The sequence below is a fragment of the Poecilia latipinna genome, unplaced genomic scaffold (genome assembly GCF_001443285.1).
Source record: "Poecilia latipinna isolate Pla-1442-1.1 unplaced genomic scaffold, P_latipinna-1.0 Scaffold24, whole genome shotgun sequence".
Taxonomy (NCBI): domain Eukaryota; kingdom Metazoa; phylum Chordata; class Actinopteri; order Cyprinodontiformes; family Poeciliidae; genus Poecilia; species Poecilia latipinna.
The window spans coordinates 266,796-287,334 of NW_015112640.1; the positions used below are offsets into that span (position 1 = coordinate 266,796).

A 20,539-nucleotide genomic window follows, 5' to 3' on the forward strand; every position below is an offset into this window, starting at 1 on the left:
TCTGACTAATACTTATTTTAAACTAGGGAGAAGCTTGATTAACAGTCTCTAATAAGCAGTCCTCTTTTTTTTTTTATCAAAGAAGTGCTTGGCTTAAAACCCACAGAACTGACCTCATGAGGAACAGAGTTGCATAACGCCATTGTAAAAAAAAAAAAAAAAAGATTTAGATGTGCTGTTTTCATCACCTCCTTGGTTTATAGAAAAACAAAACAGAACGGCGTCTGTTCTGGCCTGACTTATAACACAAAGTAGCTTATTGTTTTTTTGGCAGCGCACAAAAGGCATCCATGTAACAAACCAGATCATCTTCATTTCCATATCCAGTGTGCAATGTGCTGAGCAAAACGAGCATTTAAAAATAGAGTGGATGGAGATGGGCTGACACATGTTCTAATGGTCTGAGCAAAACAAAATAATTCAGGGCAATCAGAACCTCCCAGAACTCTTGGCACTGATTAACCCTCAGTCCACACTTTGAATAACCTCAAACTCTTTCTGCCCAGCTGCTGCACTCACCTGGTTCTCAGGCTCTGTCCACATTCACTTTGTATATCAATGCATGGCTTTAAGCACACAAAGTCCAGTTTGCAATGGTTCTGCAACGTTCGCTACAAAGTTTTCCCAGAACAGCACCAGTGTCATTTTAAAGGCTATACAGAGTGTGAGCCTCCACTTAAATCTCAGAGTAAATTGTGGGTCTTTCATTATATTGAAACAGAATTAATTGCTGTTACGAAGTGCCTGTTTCGGTGTTAACTCACTGGGGAACAGTTGTCAGCCATGAAACCTCAGGCAAGTTTTAAATATTCCTGGCTGCAGTAAAGACTAGCTGTGGACGACTGGGACTAAAAACAATGTGGCTCAATCAAAGTGTTGGAAATAAATAAACGTCTCGGAGCACCAGCCTATTTGTTACTTACAATGCCTCGGGTCTTTATGATTGCACATTAGCATGTAAACTCCCTTGTAAAAGTATTTCCCCCATTGAACTACTTTATGTTACAAGAACAAACTTTGACGTATTTAATCGGGATTTTATGTGACATAGCAGAGCCGCTGAGCCGCACTGCTGCACAGCTCCCAGTTATGAAGCATCAAGCAGACTTTAATTATCTGCTGTTTATTATTATTGTGTTAATAATAAAAAGGGCAAAAGGGAAATAAAATGCCAACATGTCCAAATTTGAAGCATCACCTGATAGAATGAAGCTTGAATCCCAAATAAATGAAAATAAAAGCAGAGGAATTTTATACATTGTTGAGAGTTTGTTCATATCCACAGATATCTCATTTATGACCAGTCCAGTGAATATATTTTTTTCAAGTTTTGCCTTAGTTGCTCTGTTGGATTCAGGTCTGGGCTTTGACTGGGCCGTTCTAACGCGTCTATCGGCTCTGTTGTTGCTCTATCAATGTAATGTTTACGGTGAACAGGACTTTGTTTAGTTTGCTTCCCCCACTTCCCAATCACCTGTGACACTTTCCCTGTCCTTGTTAAGGAAGAGCATTCCCACAGCACTGGACTGCCACCACCATGTTTTAACATAGGGAAAATGTGTTGAGAACAATGTGAAGAGAGTTCAATCTCACTGTTTCTGATATTTTCTAATATAGATCTGAGGCCTTCACTAAACAGCTCTATTTAAAACGCTGACATAAATTTACACACTGGTAGAGTAATTAATTGAGGCAATGCATTTCACCAGAATATCAAAATGCGCGTGACAAACAAATGTATGCAACACTTTAAAGATTTTTATTTGTAAAGTATATAATATTAAAAAGGAAAAAGTCTCATTTTCTTCCACCTTTCAATTATACTTTGTGTTACTCAGTGTGATAGCATATGGAGCAGGTAAAGGACTGTGGATATTATTGCAGCATTGATCATTTCCACAGGTGAACACATCACAATATTCAAGATCTAAGACCGTGAACAGGAGAAAACCCAATTCTGTAATCAGCCTTCTTGCTGTGAAGCAGTTATAACTAACTAATTAACCATAGGTGTTTTGTAGGTGGACTTTTGTAAATTAACCAATATTGTATTGGCAGTTTAATAGATTTTTATGATCCTATGCTAGTTTCAGCGTAATGGGATCATAAGACTTCCCAATCACTTCCAGTCTGAGCCACTGAAACACCAACTGTCTTAATAAAACAACAATGGAGTCGAGCCATTCATGCATTAAATTTAATTCACAGACATCAGTTCACAGAGCCTAAAACCTATCAGCACTAGCTGCTGCCACTGAACGACTTACTCATTGTGATATGTAGACTTTGAATCAGAAGAAACAGCAAGATCAGTTTTTGTTGTTTTTGCTATTTGTATTTTCAGTTTCAATAAAAAAAGAGTCAAATCAAAGAATTTTCTTAACACTCTTCATAAAATAAATAAAATGTTAAAAACGGGCCCTTTGTAAAGCTGTTTTTTTTTGACAAAACGTTTGACGAATGTTAAACTTCAGTCAAGTGCCAAAAGGGATGAAAGTTTTAGAGGAAATGGCAAACTAAAATGAAAATAAACTATAATTGTTTAGAACAGAAATAGCAGGCATGCTCTCAATCTTTGCCCTTTTTGTGTGTGTTTTATTGCCATTAATGGTAATATTATCAACACCTACTGTTGCGCTATCGATATTGCATCTGTTCATAAAAATACACTGCTCAAAAAAATAAAGGGAACACTCAAATAACACATCCTAGATCTGAATGAATGAAATATTCTCATTGAATATTTGTTCAGTACAAAACTGAATGTGCTGACAACAAAATCACACAAAAATCATCAATGGAAATCAAATTTATTAACCAATGGAGGCCTGGATTTGGAGCCACACACAAAATTAAAGTGAAATGTTCCCTTTATTTTTTTGAGCAGTATATATTGCATAGTGGGGATCTTATCAGCCCACTTCAGACCGATGTGCAGCCCGAATGTCTCTGTGACCCACATTTCACAGCAGATCGAGGAAAGGTGGCGTCCCTCTGACTAGTGTCTGGTAGAAACACGAAAGAGCAAGAAAAATTAGAGCAGCAAGCAAACTCATACTCTGGCAGCAGGCTGAATAAAACACGGACTCCTGGGACTTGATATTACAGAGATAGTGGCTGAAACCTACTGCTACTCTTGCACCTATTCTCAGGTTCATTGGTTCCTTGTTTCAATTACATTTGGAGCATTTAAACTCAGGCGGCTGAAGGGATCTCTAGTGGATGCTTTCCATGTGACACGCCTGCATGTCACTCGTCATTGAGCTGAAGACGCACAAGGACTCTTTGGAGCTTCAGGAAAAAAAGTTAAAGACTTTTTTTTTTTTTTTGCTCTGATGTCACATTGATAAACAGTCATGTTGCACCTCTGAGAGTCATACTGCTTGGCTTTAGTGCTACTCTTGAAATGTAATTACAGCAGATGAACACTTTTTTATTCAGTCATCAAAGTATGAAATAATTATGTGAATTGTGCATATTTTAAATGCACTTTTTCTCTCTCATCACTGCAGTGTGACAGACAGTGCCGCTGCCGCTGTTGCTGCAGCACGTCTTCCTGTTTGCCTCCCTGAATGACAGCTGAACCTTAAGAGCTGCAGGACAAAATACGCACTTGAATGGCAGCAAACACACTTCCAGACAAGAAACTTTATCTTTCTGTTGCGTTTTAAATAGAACAACAACAACAAAAAAAAAAACAACTTATGCTGACCCAGAAAAACATTTCTTTCTCACCTATCAAGTGTTTTGCTAACACTTAACCTTGCTGAAGCCTAAATTTAACATTAACCTAATAGAATTTGGCTAGTTATTTTTTTACAGTTTTTTTATTGCTCTTATTTAATTCTTACCTTACAGATCAGTGGGTGCCTCCGTAGGTTCATAGCATCATCTCAATTCCAGGTTTTTAGTACTGCAGCGAGATTTTTTTTTTTTTTTGTTTAAAATAAATGCTTCAAGGCAACAGATGCTTAAGAGCCATCAACATGCAGATGAAACTAAACTAAGACACTAATTACAGCAGCCATTATGCCACAAATAATCACCTGTATATTTAAAGAGACAGAGTATCAATGGGCTAGACATCACTGGAATAAAACTAAGATAATGCACTTTCTCATTTTCTTGTGAAAACTCAAGTGTTTGCCATTAATATCGAGCACCAGTGGAGTTTGAACACCCAGCCACAAAATACACTCAAACCAACATCAACCTGGACTCTTTATGAATTGTTTATAGCTTCCTGCTTGGTTGTTGCTCTTTGAAAATAAAATATAAGCTCATCCCACTGATTCATGTCCCTCGTCCTCAGAAAATCTCACACCCAGACCCAAATTTTGGGGAATGATAGGAAACAAAATAAACCCGGAGTGAGTGAGGAATTTAAGGACGGCATTCATTCTCTTTACCTGTTAACTGTTAAAACTATTTTTTGTGTGTTGAAAAATTCAAACTAATAATAAAAAAAACAAGACATTTCTTGTGTCTTTCTTTGGTTGCATTCACCGAACAGGTGCAGTGCGTTTCTAACTGAGCATCCGTCTCCATTGTGGCGAACAGAGTGCTGAGTGTTTCCACCTCCTGACCACTTTCCATCCTCTACACACCCAGCGCTATCACACCAATCATTTGAGTGGCAGTCTATCTAACACCGGATCCGTCTTTCTCTTTCGCCCTCTCCCACTCCATCTATGTCTCTCCCTCCGCCTGACAGAGAACCTCGGCTGCACCTTGTACTGATTTAGAAACAAAACACACACACACACACACACACACACACACACACACACACACGAACCCGACAGTCTGCTAATAAGAAATTAGATGACTGCCTTACAGGTTGATATAGTCCACTGAAAAGGTTCTAATCTGTCACGAGCAATCACCCGAATGACAGCATCGGTGTGTCTATTTAAGCATTTATCTGTGTGTGGAAAGATGACATGCTGGAAAAAGAAAGAGATAGACGAGACGAGCAGATTAGGTGCATGCGTGTGTGTGCACATTTATCACAGCGTATTTATTTATGGAAGTCACTTGGGAGTGGAGCGCCATTACTGTGCAAAAGGGGGGAATACGCTGGGGTTGTGCTGGATGTCACACTGAGGTGGTTTCATCACTCCATGCATGCTGTACCTCATTAGCTTGAGCAACACCCCAGATAGTATTAACAGCTGCTTCTCCTCTGCATTGTCCAGCTAAATGTCAGTATGCAAATAGCAGGCCTTCTCTGCTGAAACAGCCCTGCCACTGATGTCTGTGCAAACATCCAGAGCTTCTCCTGCTCCTCACACAAAGACCGTCCGTGTCTATCGACCGGCAGAGTTTAAATGAAGTATTCTTTACCCAAACAAACTGGAGACGGTGGGAAGATGCATCAATCCAGGGATCGAATTGACCTCCTCCTGACTGTTTTTGTCTTTTTCTTCATGCGGCAGCTGCTACTTTGAAGTCCACCTAGGTAAGCAGTGAGGTGAGTAAATCGGCTAAGGCTACACTGAAGTCATCATTAGAGGTGGGACCGCTGGGAGAACCTCTCACCTCGCTCCCACTCCATTCAACCAGACTAAAGAGCCGAATTATCCCCACAAATCTCACAGACTCAGACTTTGCTTTAAGATCACTGAAAACACACTGTGCGGTGTGACGAGCTCACACACTCGAGAGGATCTCAAATGCATGATCATTCATTTCAGACTGATCACTCAGACTGTTCTGAAGCTTTGAGGCTGATGCATTAGCGAATCCTCAGAGAATGAGTTGGAAAATGAATGTTTGTGCTTCGTTCTCCTTCTGTTTGCTGGAGACAAGAATCTACTGAGTGACTCTGCAAAGCAATTAATGTGATAGCATAATGAAAATGAAGCTCTGTTTACTGTGCTTTTTGTGCCTAAGTGTGTCACTGGCACCTGTCTAAAATGATGTAAGGTGATAAGATCTACACCGGCTCTGTAACCCAACACTTTCCTTAATTTTGCCAGTTGAGCGAGGCAGAGGTGACGGCCTGCACCGAGAAACCAAGAGGTGTGCTTTTGCTAATTGAACCTTTTGTTTCGATCTGTAAGGTGTTGGGTTCTGCACGGGATTCAAGTAATTACTGTTCAACAAATAACCACATTTTAATTCAAAGAAATGTGCTGCTGTTTTAATCTCTGCAAACAGTTCTTGTAAATAAAAAAAAGAAAATTAAAGAGCCCACTGCACTGAACCCCATTGAAAACCTCCTGGTTTTTCCACCAAATGTTGATTTCTGAACTCTTCCTGAGTTAAAACATTAGTATTGTTTCTAAATGAATATGAACTTGTTTTCTTTGCATTATTTGAGGTCTGAAATTACTGCATCTTTTTGTTATTTTGACTATTTCCCATTTTCTGCAAATAAATACTATATTTTTGCTTGGAACTTCAGAGACATGTTGCCAATAGTTCATAGAATAAAATAACAATGTTGCTTTTACTCAAACATTTACATATAAAAAGTACAATCAGAGAAACTGATCATTTTGAGTGGTCTCAATTTTTTTCCTGAGCTGTATATCCACTGTCAAACATCACATTTAGTCATGTTTTTATTTTTTTTGTGATTTCTTGCATCTAATATCTCCTTTGTTCCCCCTCCAGAAATTCAAGTTCAACCGTTTCCTGAATGAAGATGGATCAGTAAAATGATGAGTAAAATTACACAACAGCTGTTTGGATGGTTGTTGTCTCGTTATTTTCAAAAAAGCTCTAAACTCAGACGTAATTTTGACTAAATCACAAAATAAAGATTCACCAGATAAGGTGGGCAGGACAGCAGAGAGTGCTTGAAAGTAAAGGGTTAAATGTAAGTGGTGTGCCCCACTGCACAAATATCCATACGAGTCTGACATGAGCACGTTAGACGTCGTTCTTTTTAACAAGGCACATCCTGTAACGAGTGAAGTGCATGGTGATAAGCTAATGGAGAGGGAAGAAACTCATTTGAATGTGCTTGCTGAACCTCATCTTCATCTGGATATCATATGACCTGCCCCTTCTTCCATACGATGAGGCGTGGAGGCAGCCATTTCTGCTCTCTGCTCATTAGCGAACCATTACAGTAGCATGGCAACTGCTGTGTTTTTCTGTTTATTCTTAATTCTCCTCGTGAACAAACTGTGGACTGGTGCTGGAAAACAGCTTTCTGTTTAGAGATCGGGAAGAAAATTTAGACTCAACCACCTCCAGACACAATTTCCCTCTCAACCACATCAAATAAAAAAGAGGATCGCACGCATGAGAAGCAATGACTCGAGAGGAGACGGAAGGATAATGTTAAGGAAAATCAGAGAAGCGGAACAAAGAGTCACGGCTCTGAACTTCCTCAGTTATATTATCATCACATCACTTTTTTTCCTGCAGTGACACGGAATAAAAAAGGCTGATTCTTCGGGAATGACTAAATGAACAAAGTTCCAGCTTATCTGCTGCAGGTTCGATGGTCAATAATGATCTTACATCCATCCGTTGTCTGTACCTGCTTATCCTCCTGGATGCACGGCGAGAAAATCAGAAAAGCCCAGGCTGGGATTCAAACCCGACACCTTCTTACTAGCAACTGCACCACCATGCAGCCGTCCTACACCGAATAAAAATCAGAATGAACTTTTTCACATATTTTACTGCTGCAAATATATGAGCACCTTTTACCTGTACAGAAATCCTTGAATTTTAGTTGATTTTTCTTATTTGATTCTTGGAAACTCAAACTACCTGGTTCAACTAGAAAGCAACCACGACACTGAGAGGAAAAGGTAAAGCCTACTAAGCATAAAAAAAAAATAAAAATCCAACAAGTGTCAAGATCCGTGTTATTGTGTGTTTATTTTTGAGTTTTTCTATGTTTTCCTGTTTCCCTGTGAGTCTCTGTCCTGTCCTCCCCGTTGATTGATCCCCAGGTGTGTCTCGTTTCCTTAATTACCCTGTGTGTATTTAAACCCACCTGTTGTCTGTGTTCCTCGTCGGATCCTCGTCGTGTCTAAGTTTGTCGTTGTCTATTATGTCTATTGCTTTCCAGTAGAACTGTACAGTCCTGGTTTGCTAAGCTCAAGATTCACATTGTCAGTTGCTACCGGTTGTTAGCTGTGAGCTAATTGTTCCTGCCGTGCTGCCTGACTGGACCGTGTTGAGCCACTTCATTAAATCATCTTTTCACCATAACCTGGGTCTCAGCGTTCTCTCCTCACCACCTCATGACAACAAGCTATTGAAAAAATAAAGTCCCATTTCAAAGTAATTAAACTTTAGAACTAAATATCCGAGCTTTCTTGCGCATGGTGTCATTGTGTTGTGTTTTTTTTTTTTTTTTTTCCTTGAGGGAGTTTCGTTCTTTTGGTGGGAGGGGACTTTTTCCTCCATTCTGGTGCTGCCAGGGCTTGACAAGGAGAGTACAGCCCTGGCAGCACTTGTGTCATGTAGACACGACTGTGAGGGCTTGGAGATGGACTGCATCCAGCAAGTATACTCCCTGTCAACAACATTCCAATACATTATTCAGCCATGCAGCTGGGGAGCCGACCTTTTCAATCACCACCTGCTTGGTGAGCGGCGAAAAGCGTCGCACTCTGAGAAGAGGCTCAAGAGGAAGCGAGCGACAGCTTTAAGTTTCTGATGTCGACCTCTCCGGAAAGTTCTGCTTTCCTCTGGTGGTGACCACAAAGCCCCGAGCCGCTCTGCGTCTTCTTGAGTGGATGTTCTTTCGCTGACAAGCCCGTCTGAATAATGAATGAAGCAATGCAGCAAAGTAGTTGTGTCTCTGTCCTCTTACTATTGACCTCTCACCTTCTTAATGTCAGTGTCAGCCAGGAGCGCCGCATTCCTCGCTGCGTCGGTGAGCGACGGAGAGGGACAGATAAGAAACGTTGCTGAAGAGCGAGGCATGGATTTTATAGGTCTGTCAAAAAGGAGATACTGTGTGGTGGGGATGTGCACTCAGCACGTCGCCTCAGCTGGCTTGTGTGATAAGCTAATGTAGCGTGCTAGATCACCTCTCTCTGCGGAAACTGGCAGCGAAAAGTCTCAGAAGGCATCAGTCACCTACTTCTTTTTTTTCCCCAAGAAGCTATATGAGCCAATCTGGAACAGACAGAGACATCCTGTCTTTATAACTCTGTTATGAACTACTCTTATTTCATACTGTAAGCAGGTGAGTGTACCGGGAAAGTAAAACAAAAATAATCTTGCAAGACTCTGTGCTTTATGTAAAGTATTCTGTGATTTGACCACACAGTATGACGTTCATCTAGAACTTTCCATTTGCGGTTCACTGCTCGCACTTTCCTTCTCCCTCTTGCAGTCCAAACTCATAAAGCACATGTTTGATTAGTTAGTGTAAAATGTGCGTAGGTGTTAATTTGAATCTGTGTCTGTGACTAAAATTAATTCAAAGTTCAGCCCGCCTTACATTAAATATGAGCTGGTAAATCTCATCACGTCTCTCTGTAGGATAAAGCAACGGATTATAATTATTATTGCTTTCGGTCTCGTAGCCGATGTTGCACCAGTTACAGCATTAAGCCTAAATCTCTTCATGATTACAAGATTCACTGTTTACAAAGTATAAGCTGAAATCTAGAGAGTGAAATGTAAAGACGGCGTGGCACGGAGGCCCATTTCGCTGTTCAAAATGGGAAAGACAGGAGAATTTGCCTCTCAAGGAACACAGACGTTGGTTGATCATCATGAATGAGGAAGTGGCTGCAAGGAGAGTTGACCATGTTTAGAGTCAGAGCAGTTGTTAGCAAAACAAGTGGAGTTGTTGCAAGAAAAGGCTGGACAAAAAGTTTAAACTTAGCAAAGATTTAAGGCTCGTCAGCGTCCATCTGATTCCATTTACATGTCAAATGATGACTGAGTCGTGACAGTAGAGAAGAAACATTTATTATTTATGAAATATCTGGAGATAAACAACTTAAGCTTTATCTGGAGGTATGTGATGTGGTCAGGTAAGTTTTAGAGCAACAAACACTTCAGGTGGGATTGATTCGAAACAAAGGATGAATATGTGAAAACCCCTCATGCCTGGTAATAAAGTATGGTGGAGGACCTATGATGCTGAGGGTTTCTGACTCATCCAAATTCATTGAAAGTGACAAGAGTCATTTTAAATAAGAATCCGGTTTCCTCTACCTCCTAGCCAAACGTTGTGTTGTCGTCGGGTCTTTCAGCAGGTTGATGATCTAAAACACTAAATAAATCAATTCAACATATTTGCCAAACCTAAAATGATCTTTCTTTCACGGCCGTCTCTGTCCCTACAGCCAAATCCTACAGAAAACCTGCGAAGTAAACTGAAGAGAAGCAAACAAAGAAGAAAGAGGTCAGAGATCACCCCGCTCTACGCTCCAATCTTTTACAGAAGAAACCTAACCAACACTGATGGCAGGGTTTTCAATAGACCTACGATTTTGCTGCAAAAAGTATTTCCAATTTAGAGTTTTCACCCCCTGACACAACGACATGTTCGACATAAACGATTACTGTAAAAGGATTTGGAGCTAAGTTGTTAAACGTTTAAAGTTTTGAGAAAAAAAGACATGCTTTTTCACTCACGCTCAACAAACAGCAGCTTTCTGCTCGTCTGATGAACACACATTTTATTCACTCTCTCCTTTCTAAAGTCTCTTCAGAGAAACATTTATCTTTTTAGCTACTTAAGGCCCTGCCATGTTCAGTGATTTCTGTTTTTAGCACAGAGCTTGTATTATGCTCCGGAGTTGTTCCATCTAAGAGGCGAGGATGTTGCTGCTGTCGCCGATGTGATCGAGTGAAGATGGCAAATCACTTATATTCTTTTGAATTCATATAGTTGGATGGTCCAATAATTTAGGATACTAAAAAATAATAATTAGTGTAAACTAAGTATGAAAGTGATGAAAGAGAGTGTGCAAAATCTTATTATATTCAGAGCAACTGCAGTTCTGCTGTGTCCAATATTATATCTCCAGATAAAGCAACCTTTGCTTTCATACAGTGCTCTACATGTTCATGTATTTGAAACATATGGGCATCTGTCTGATGTGAGCTATGAATATATGAGCCAAACCCAATGCCACATGTAGGTAAATGAAATAACAGCCAGGCTGTGCGTTGGGTCGTTTGTGCAGAGCTGTAATCATTCAAACATGAAACTGGCCTACAGATTGGACACAGATGCTTGGGGGCAAATTGTCCACATTGGTAACGCAACACTTCCATCAACAAAGAAAGTGATTTATACGCCACAGGAGTAGGAAGCTGTGCTCCACTTACTGACCATCATGACATCTATTCTCAGCTTAGTCTGACATTTCCTCAACAAGTTTCAGCTAAAATTTAGCTGTTATAGCAGCTGGAGCTGCAGCAGAAGTACCTTGCAAAAGTTTTCGTACTGCTTCATCTTTTCCCAGTTTTTAAAGAGCCTAAGCACAATTAAATTATTGACGTCAGAGCTTATGCATCTTTTAGCCCCGATGTAAATGTAATTGAGAATCTGAGGCAAAATTTGAAAGTTGATCTCTGCAAATGCTCTCCATTCAGTCTACACTGTGGCTGTGAAGCAACGCGACATAATGTGGGGAGAGTACTGAAAGTATACACACTCTTGCCAGACACTTTAAGACCTCGAGGTTCTTGGAAAGTTACGCAGACGCTCAACGCAAACAGTTTAATCTTCGTCTCCGCTGCTCACAGATGGACAGATCTTCTCCTCAGATTAGCTGCCACTCGGCTCTGATGGGATGCTGCTTCTGTTCTTTGGTTTCCGAAAGCTGATCGAAGCCCCGTGTTAAATCAATAATGCTAATTCCACCCCCCACACGTTTAGAAAGCTTCATTAGAAATGTGTAATTGCTGCAGTTTTATATTAGAGAGCTGAGAAAGCTGGGGGAAAACAAACTTACTAGGAATTCATCAGAGCCTTAAGATGAATAAAGCTGAATTATTCAACATCTATTTAGACTTCCCACAATAATACCCGTGTATGTGAATTCTGGGAAGAGGCGACCCAGCAGAAGAAATGTGAACCGTGCAGGAGATGATGATGAGGAAAAACAACAGACTCCTTAATCTCTCTGTCAATGAGCCCGGCTCTCCTTGCGACTCGACGCTGGCCCACATGGCGATATATGGCTCTGTAATCAGTCTGGCAGCTGGGAAACTGCGTGCCCTAAATTTATGGCTACCTGAGCGCGGCGAACGAGATGCCGTTACCCGGCAACAAATCGCGAAAACAACGTAATATGCCCTCCGTAATTCCGAGCAAGATTGTTAGAGCGACCAGAGGGAGCGAGAGGAAGGTGAAGAGAAACGGAGGAAATGATGAGCTCTGGCCTCTCATAGTTTCACCTTATGTCACTCGCTAACACACCGACTGCACAGCTTCAGAAAGTCCCTCCGAAAGCCTGATAACTCTGCATCCAACATGTCCCCAAACAGGTTTTCTTAATTTCCGCTGGCGAGTAGCTCGAACGCTAAAGACTTAAGAGAAACCACTGGACTGTTGCATCCCAACGCCGCTCTGAGCCACGGCCTGGGCGCACAGTCATCCTCTGCTAACAACAAGGCAAAGTGCTTACAGTGAAGTCAATCGGAAATATTTGATGTGTGGTAAGAAGTGCAGCTAAGTGCCCTCTGGTCATGGCTGCCTGTGTCTCACTGGGACGAGGAGTTTCTGTGCAATTAGCTCACACAGCCTCGGCCAGAGAAGCAGAGTTTGTACATGCCAGCAGAGCTGCTCTGTTCACTGACAGCAGGGCTTAAAACCAAATTCATGACTAGTATTCAATGTAGGCTGGTATTACGAGCATTTGGATGGACTTTACATTACATGAAACATACAATAAAGAGTGTTTTTAACCCTTTCATGAATGAATTATGATCCTTTGTGTCAGGATTTCTTTCCAATTTTTTTTATTTATTTTTTTAAGGCATAAAAAAGTAGGAAAGGCAGGATTTTATTTAAATTTTTTTAGGTGACCAATTGTAATTTTCTCCAAATACAAAGTTATTTGAGAAACACATCAGTAGTATTGATCTTTAGGTGTTATCTGATGTCACAATATTTATTTTTTTTACCTGCAAGAGTCGTCTTGAAGGAGGGACCTGGTCGGTTGGCATGCTTTTTTTGTCTGTCGGCCATATTGAATTTAGCAAAAATAATTTCTTGCATTTGCAGCTGATGGCCAGTAGTTTGTTTTATGATGCATTAGTGTCCACTTCAGTGGTCTGTGTGCATTTATAACATAAAAATCCACAGGAAGCACAAGTAAATGGCTTTTAGGTAGCTGTCCACTGTAGTGACCACTATGCATGAAAGGGTTAAAACAATCTAGCACGAATGAGATGAAATGTCTTACTTTTTCCAGAGTAAAATTTTTTGGTTCACTTTTTTTTTAGCTCGCTTCAAAGTTTTCTGAGTTTAAATTTGGAGTCAGCAGAAAGCGACTACAAAAGAAAACTCTGGGTTTTTTAGGATTTGTTTCATTAAAAATCTCACCGCTGATTTACGCTTTTGCAAAAGTGAAAGCATAAAATTACTAAAGTTTTGCTCGTTAGCACTTTATCTCTTTTGATAAGCAGGCTGGCTGTAATTTATCCTCTTGTAGAAAGAACTAAGTTGGTGTGACTCTCCCAGACTTTGCCCTTCACCGCTCCTTTGAAAGACGGAGCGCCTTGGACTGCAGCCTAAAAGCCTCACAAGGAAATCAGGGTGTTGTAGATGTTTCATTTAGCGTTATTGTGACACAATCAAAAATTTAGCGCCACTGAAATATGAATGAGATGCAATCTGTGTTTGGGAAGAAACAATTTCACGGAGACAATTTTTCAACAAAGTGTGACGAGCAAACTCTGTCTTAATGTGACATTTTTACCGTCTCACCCTATAGAATAAAATATTGGAGGAAAAAAGAGCAGGCCTCTTCTTTGAAGCTCGTAAAAAATGATTAAAGTTTACAAAACTGGTTTAAAATCCTCAATTCACAGGCTCTGTGATGAATGAATAAACTAAAAAAGCATTTTGGATCATCAGGTGAAGACACCAACTTTCATGCTCTAAACTGCTAAAAACTTTTTTATTTTATTATTATTTTTTTTTTTTACATTGACCAAAGAATACAATCAATCAAAATCCTTTACTCTTCGTTTGTTTTTATACACTTCAGGCCATTCTTGATTCCCATCACTATATAACTCCAGCGTATTGTCAAAGAGGAAAAACATAATGGAATATTTCCAGCACAGTTCAATAATATAGTTAAACCTAATGGCACAGCCACGCTAAAGAGCAGAAATGAGCCGATGGTAAAATGCAGACTAATGAATGCGGTAAACCAAGAGGCATTTAATCAGGCTGAAATTTAGCTTGCAGAGGAGGATAAATTCTTCCAAAAATTCAGCATAAATGTAAAATGAAGCGGAAGTTTTCGCCATAATTGCACTGTTTTTAATTTTAGAGCTGATATTCATTTTAAAACTCATCAATTCAGCTCAATAGATAGGATTGTTTTTGGGGTTTTTTTCTCACAATTTCTAGTCTGATCCATAAGAAGGACAATGTTGCAGATCGTGTTGCAGTGCTGGCAATTCCAGATATAAATACTTATAGAAATGCATTGTCAGCCTGACGTAGAAATGCTTATAATGCATTTAGCAAGCTATCCATCCAGTATATTGTTCGAAGTTTGATCCTTTTGAGTGAAAATATTGTAGTTTTTATAAAATTGTAGTATTAACTCAACATTTAGATCGGTATAAATAAAACAATTAAATCTATTCAAAATAGAAAAGAACAAATGTTTCTACTGCTTCTAAAAGAATAAAACATGTCAAAGAACAATCTAGGAGATGTGTGCTACATTTAGCAGCACTTAGCAACATGTACATATAGTTGTTGTTGCTATGCATAAGAATAACCAGCTGATTTTAGCTGGTTAATTAATCACGCTATCTGTTCAGGTATCTTGCAGATGACACAACGTAAGAGTGACAATGCCCCTTTAGCTTCCACACCATGATTATCAATGTTTTTCCACAACCAGGAATGTTCCCAAACAGCCAAATTTATTTTCCTGTAACCAGGGAAACAAGGACAGGGGCCTTCTTTCAGCCACTGGCTCAGGAGTGCACAGCAACAGGTTGGGGAGGGGGAGCACTGTGCTTCACAAATCTCCATTCAGCTGGAGAAACCTCAGGACACATTTCCTGGCATCTCAATGAATGAGATCGAATCATGTTTTAGACGTTTGAGTTGCTCATTATGAGAATTAATCCCAGTTAGTGAAAGTGATAACTTAGCATAAAAGCAGAGAGATGATCTGAACCTCGTTTATTGGGGCGTTATCCATGCGGACACGGTCGTAGTGGGCTGTTTGAGTTTCTGCCCGCTTGTTAAGCTAACATTCCTGCTCCTCTGCTGCCAAAGATCAGGCCCTGAAGTGTTTACTATAATGCTGCATGACTTCAAGCAACGTGGCCGAATGTTGAAGGAAAAAATGATTGCCAGTCTCTGCAACACAAGGTCAGAGATGGATCAGAGTCTTTAAATAGACGAGTAACATTAATTATGTAGCAACTCCTGTTCAAAGAGGTGTTTGAAACTTCGTCGAGTAACGATTTGACCATCACAGCTCAAAATACGCGCCTTGCCTTTTCCACACAGGAGGTCTTTTTAATGCGTCTCTCAGACTGACCCCATCTCCCGGGGAGGTGGAAGGGGTCTATGCAGAGAAAATCTAAAAATGAATGAAATCTGGACAGAATTTCTACACTTTTTCTTGTTTTTTTTTTTCATTTCTGTTTTATCAGTACTTGATCCAGATATACTTTAACGATGCAGATTTTTTCCTTTAACGATCTCCATCAAACCTGCGATGCCTTTGCAGAGCAGCTGGGATTAAGTTACACACTGCTGATTTCTCAATGGAGTCTGTTTGACTCCTTAATTCAGGCGTCATTAATCCCCAAACAAACGTGCTGCTAATGAACAGGTAGCGATCCACGCGCAGGGAACAACGACCAGGTTGGATCTTTAACCGCTTTCTTCATTTAGACGTGTTGTTAACATGGCAGCCCTCATTGATCCGGCAACGTGACGTTCTTTTCTTCCTGGACTGTGAGTTATGAGCCTCTTAATGAGTCGGATGATTGAATACTGAGCTGGAAATGAGACAGAGGTGGCAAATGAAGCCAAGAGGGCTGAGTGTGAGGAAAAGGGAGTGGGTGGGTGGGTGTGATGCGAAGGGCTAAAAATACATATTTTGCACAGGAAGGTTCTCTAACAGCAAGTGACAAGACTCCTTCCTGTTCTGTTTGCTGTGGCCCGGAAAACAAATACTCATTAATTATCTCCTGTTATCTACACGCCAACAGCAGCGGAGTGGTTATTGTGCGACTGAAACCAATAAAGGGAAACAAAGACGGGTGTCATGTTTTTCAAATAACAAAAACCGGTAACACTTTATTTGAAGGGGGTTGAATAAGACTGACATGACACTGTCATAAACACCTGTCATGAACATGAATAAGCCTTCATGAATATTTATGACTGTTGTCATAAAGTGTCATTCGGTAAATTATGACACTTTTAATACAAAGTTGACATTATCCAAAATGTCTTTGTTATGACAACTTGACATTAACCAAGAAATCATTACTGATATAAATTTGTTATAAAAGTATTACTGATTGCACTTTAAAAATGAGGTAATTTTATGTTATTAAAGGTAAAGTTTAAACAGTAATGATTTCCTGGTTAATGTCAAGTTGTCATAACAAAGGCATTTTGAATAATGTCAACTTTGTATTAAAAGTGTCCCACCAAGAACAAAACAACAAATCAGTAGTGCTCCAGGAAGACATCAGCACGGAGCAGCTCTTTGAAGACTGCATACAGTTAATTTTATGTCATCGATTAACAGAGAAACAAATGAACCTCTGGAGTGCTGCTGTTCGATACCAGCCGGTGAGTAGACTATGTATGCCTTTTAATTTGCAGACGGCTTTAATATTCGCTCTTTTTCTTCTCCCTAAATTACGTCTACTGATAGGAAAAGATTTAAAGCAGCAGCTTAGTTCAAAGAGAAGCCCAGAAGAGAGGCCTGGGTGTTAAATATTTCTGCTGTTTGTCCTCTAAATTTAAAAACATTTAGTCAAGACCTAAAAATGGAGAAGTCATTCATTCAGTCCTTCTGTGTCTTGCAAAAAGTGTTCATGTCTCTTGAGCCTTTATAAATTTAGCTATATTGTATTTTGGGGGGGATTTTATGAGTTTTACCAACACGAGAAAGAGCAAAATTGTGTATCTGGAAAAAGAAGTATGACATTGTTTTATTTATTTATTTATTTATTTATTTTGACCAATAAAATCCTTGGAAATGTGGGGGACATTCGTAGTCACCCCCTCTACTCTGACACCCATAAATAAAAACCCAGAGGAGTTCAGAACTGATAACATAGATTCACAGAAGGATTTAACTGGGACGTTCTAACACATGAACGTGATCTAAGGCATTCATCCCACTGGTGCAACTGACTCTTTACTTTACTCCCATGCCTGTCTGGGAAAAAAAAATTATAAAGAAAAAGTTTTGTCCCTTCAGCTGTCATTGCATTGAACAAACGCCTGTGAAGATCAACTCCTCTGTGTTTCTCATGCTGTGTTCAAGGAGACGTATAAGAGGAGGAAGGGAAAGAGAGGGAAGGCTGTATTTCTATCTATCTATCTATCTATCTATCTATCTATCTATCTATCTATCTATCTATCTATCTATCTATCTATCTATCTATCTATCTATCTATCTATCTATCAGATCACCTTCTTCTACATGTTTGGAAATGACTTTTTATCTTTCATTCTTCTGTATTGGTAACACTTGTAGAGCGACTAATAGTTGTCCTGTTGATAGTTCCTCCAAATCTGAGAATTACATCCCTGCAACTCCTCAGACGTCACCACAATCTGACATCGTGCCAAACTTTATGTTTCCAAATGATGGATTGAAAATTGGACGGTGAGACGTCCAAAACTTGGAATATTGTGCTTTGAACTCATAGACAACTTGATTAACTCGTGCTATTTACCAAAACAGCTGCTTTTACACTGATAGATCCTGGAGGTATGTTAGTTGCATTTTATTTAATTTAGTAGAGTCAGAGTAAGAGGGGTTGGAGTTGACTGAATTACAAAACTGTGCCTCATTTTCCCTTAATTTTATGAGTCTGTCCCTTGTGTTGCTCATCAATAAATAAATAAATAAATAAATAAATAAATAAATAAATAAATAAATAAATAAATAAATAAATAAATAACGTAGAAATTAGGAGGCGTTGGATACTTTTGCACAGCAACAAAAGCCTTAGTTTACCTTAGCAGCAAACGATGAGCTGGGCTTCTCCAACAGGTCCCAGAGCTTCTTCCTCTTCTCGGAGCAGCATGTGGTGGTGAACTCCTCTCCCTCCCGCTCCCTCATGTTCTCGGCCTCCCTCTTCAGCTCCTCGTTCATCTGCTCCTTCTTCTGGTGATACCGGGCCTGGCAGCAGGACTCCAGGTAGATCTCGTCGATGCCCCAGAAGTCCAGCTCCTGGCTGAAGGAGAGGGCGCACATCTCCTCCATCATGTGCAGCTTCCCGGTGCGGTAGAAGTTCAGGATGGAGGTGAAGGCGCCGGGGTGCCGGTCGAAAAAATACTCGTTGTTGTCCAGGCTGTAGTCGTCACATATCTCCATGATGGACTCGTGCGTGTTGCAGTCCCGCAGCTTGCCAAGCCGTGTGCGGGGCAGCCTATCCAGGGTCCTCCAGAGGACTTCGTGGAGAAGCCCCCCGACGTTGAGCCTCACCCGGCGGGAGTGTGTCTTGGTCCGGATGATGTCTATGGTGTCCGGAGGCAGCGTGGTGGTCAACCGGGAGCCGGTTTTGATCATCTTCGCTCAGCTCAGTTGGACACTTGGAGAGCCTGGAAGACGCAGTCCGGAAGATTAAGAAGACATGATCCTGGAGATGACCGCATCAGGACCCCGCTTCGTTTCTTGTACTTAAAAAAAAAAAAAAGAAAGAAAGAAAAAAAAAAAAAAGAGGAAGAAATTTTAAAATTTTCAACGCCTGCTGAGCGGACACCGCCGGTGTCCTACAGCAGCAATGTCAGGTGGTTTATCCACTCATCAGAGAACCAAATAGATATTTTAATCAGCTTTAAGAGGCACAGCCGATTTTCTTGCTGACACTGGAGGTGGACAGCCGGGCCAATGATAAACTGGACTCAGTCGCTGTCCAGTGCTGAACATCCACCACCCCCCAATCTGCCACCCCCGCCGGTTGGGTGCTGCTGTCCGAGGTGCTGAAAGGTGTCAGTCCGGGCGGAAAAGAGTCCGGTTCCGCTCTAAGCTCGTCATAACATGAAGCTGTTATGTGAATACAGAGCTGAGCTGTTCTCGTATTAAGCCGAGCTAATACTGACACCGATTATCAACTTTGATTAAGAGCCCATAACACGCCGGGTTATCCCCCTAAGTAGCCCCAGATGGACCTTGGGTAGATATCACACTTTTTTTCCACCACGCTTGTCCAAGCTTACTTTGGTTCTTGTAAACATTGCGAGGGGAACAATAAACTTTTATGAACGCGATAAGAAAAAAAAAAAAAAATCAGCTCCAACGCCCCCTATCTTAAACAAACTAATAACGAAATATCTTAAAACGTAGTCAATAAATAAGCATCATACTTACGCGTCTTCTTTATGCGACGATTCACCTCGTGAAGCGAAATCAGCATCGTTTCGTTTGTAAGTGCGCTACAACTTGTTAAGCCTGCCACACTCTCCTTCGCTCTGCCTGGAGCCGAGAGATGCATCATCAGCCGCGCTCAGACATGATGGAAAACATACTGCCAATACAAATAATAACAACAAAAAATAAATAAATAAAAAATAAAAATAAAAAAAATCAGCGCCTTAAAGTCCTGTCTGCCTCCCGCCGCACTTCTGGAGAGAATCAACAAGTAGACTGCGGAGTGGAAGCTGGGGATCCTGTCTGAGTCTCGCCTCTGAACAGCTTCCTGGCAGCGTTGAGTGGCTGTGACTGTGGACGGGATGCTGCCGGGGCTGATTTCACTCAGGCTCCTCCAGCCAGCGTGAAGTTAACCCTCGCAGCGCCGCAGCGTCGCGACTGATTGCGCGTTGTTACTTCGCTGCTGGACATCATTGGAGTGGGTTTTGATTTTTGCCATCGCGTTATGCTTCCAAGGAGTTTAGAAGGGACGTCTTACGTAGGGAAAGTGGGATCAAAAAAACATATGTCCTACTCACTGAACCTAATTGTATTTGATCGGGATCGCATGAAAAACAGAAAAGTAGTGCATAATTGTGATGTGCAATACAATTGATAGGTTGTTGGATTAACGTCCATTGCAACCAACAGCCTTTAAAGTCACATTGTTGGGAAATAAGTCCTACCAAGAATTGGCTAATATCTAACTAATATATAACTAAACAAATATGCAAGGAGAGCAACCATTAGGCCTTTAAGCAGTGGCGCAACTACACATTATT

General features: G+C 40.6%; 1 protein-coding gene across 1 annotated transcript in view; it reads right to left on the minus strand.

Annotated features, from left to right (window-relative positions):
* Positions 1-20,122, minus strand: part of kcnb1 (potassium voltage-gated channel, Shab-related subfamily, member 1) — a 47,868-nt gene extending 27,746 nt beyond the window's left edge. Inside the window, exons 1-2 of the mRNA XM_015037099.1 lie at positions 19,719-20,122; positions 18,363-19,027 (exon numbers count right to left, since the gene is read on the minus strand). Of these exons, the coding sequence (XP_014892585.1) occupies positions 18,363-18,917 (555 nt within the window). The 5' untranslated portion in view covers positions 18,918-19,027; positions 19,719-20,122. The remainder of the gene's footprint in view (positions 1-18,362; positions 19,028-19,718) is intronic.
* Between the last annotated feature and the right edge of the window lie 417 nt (positions 20,123-20,539).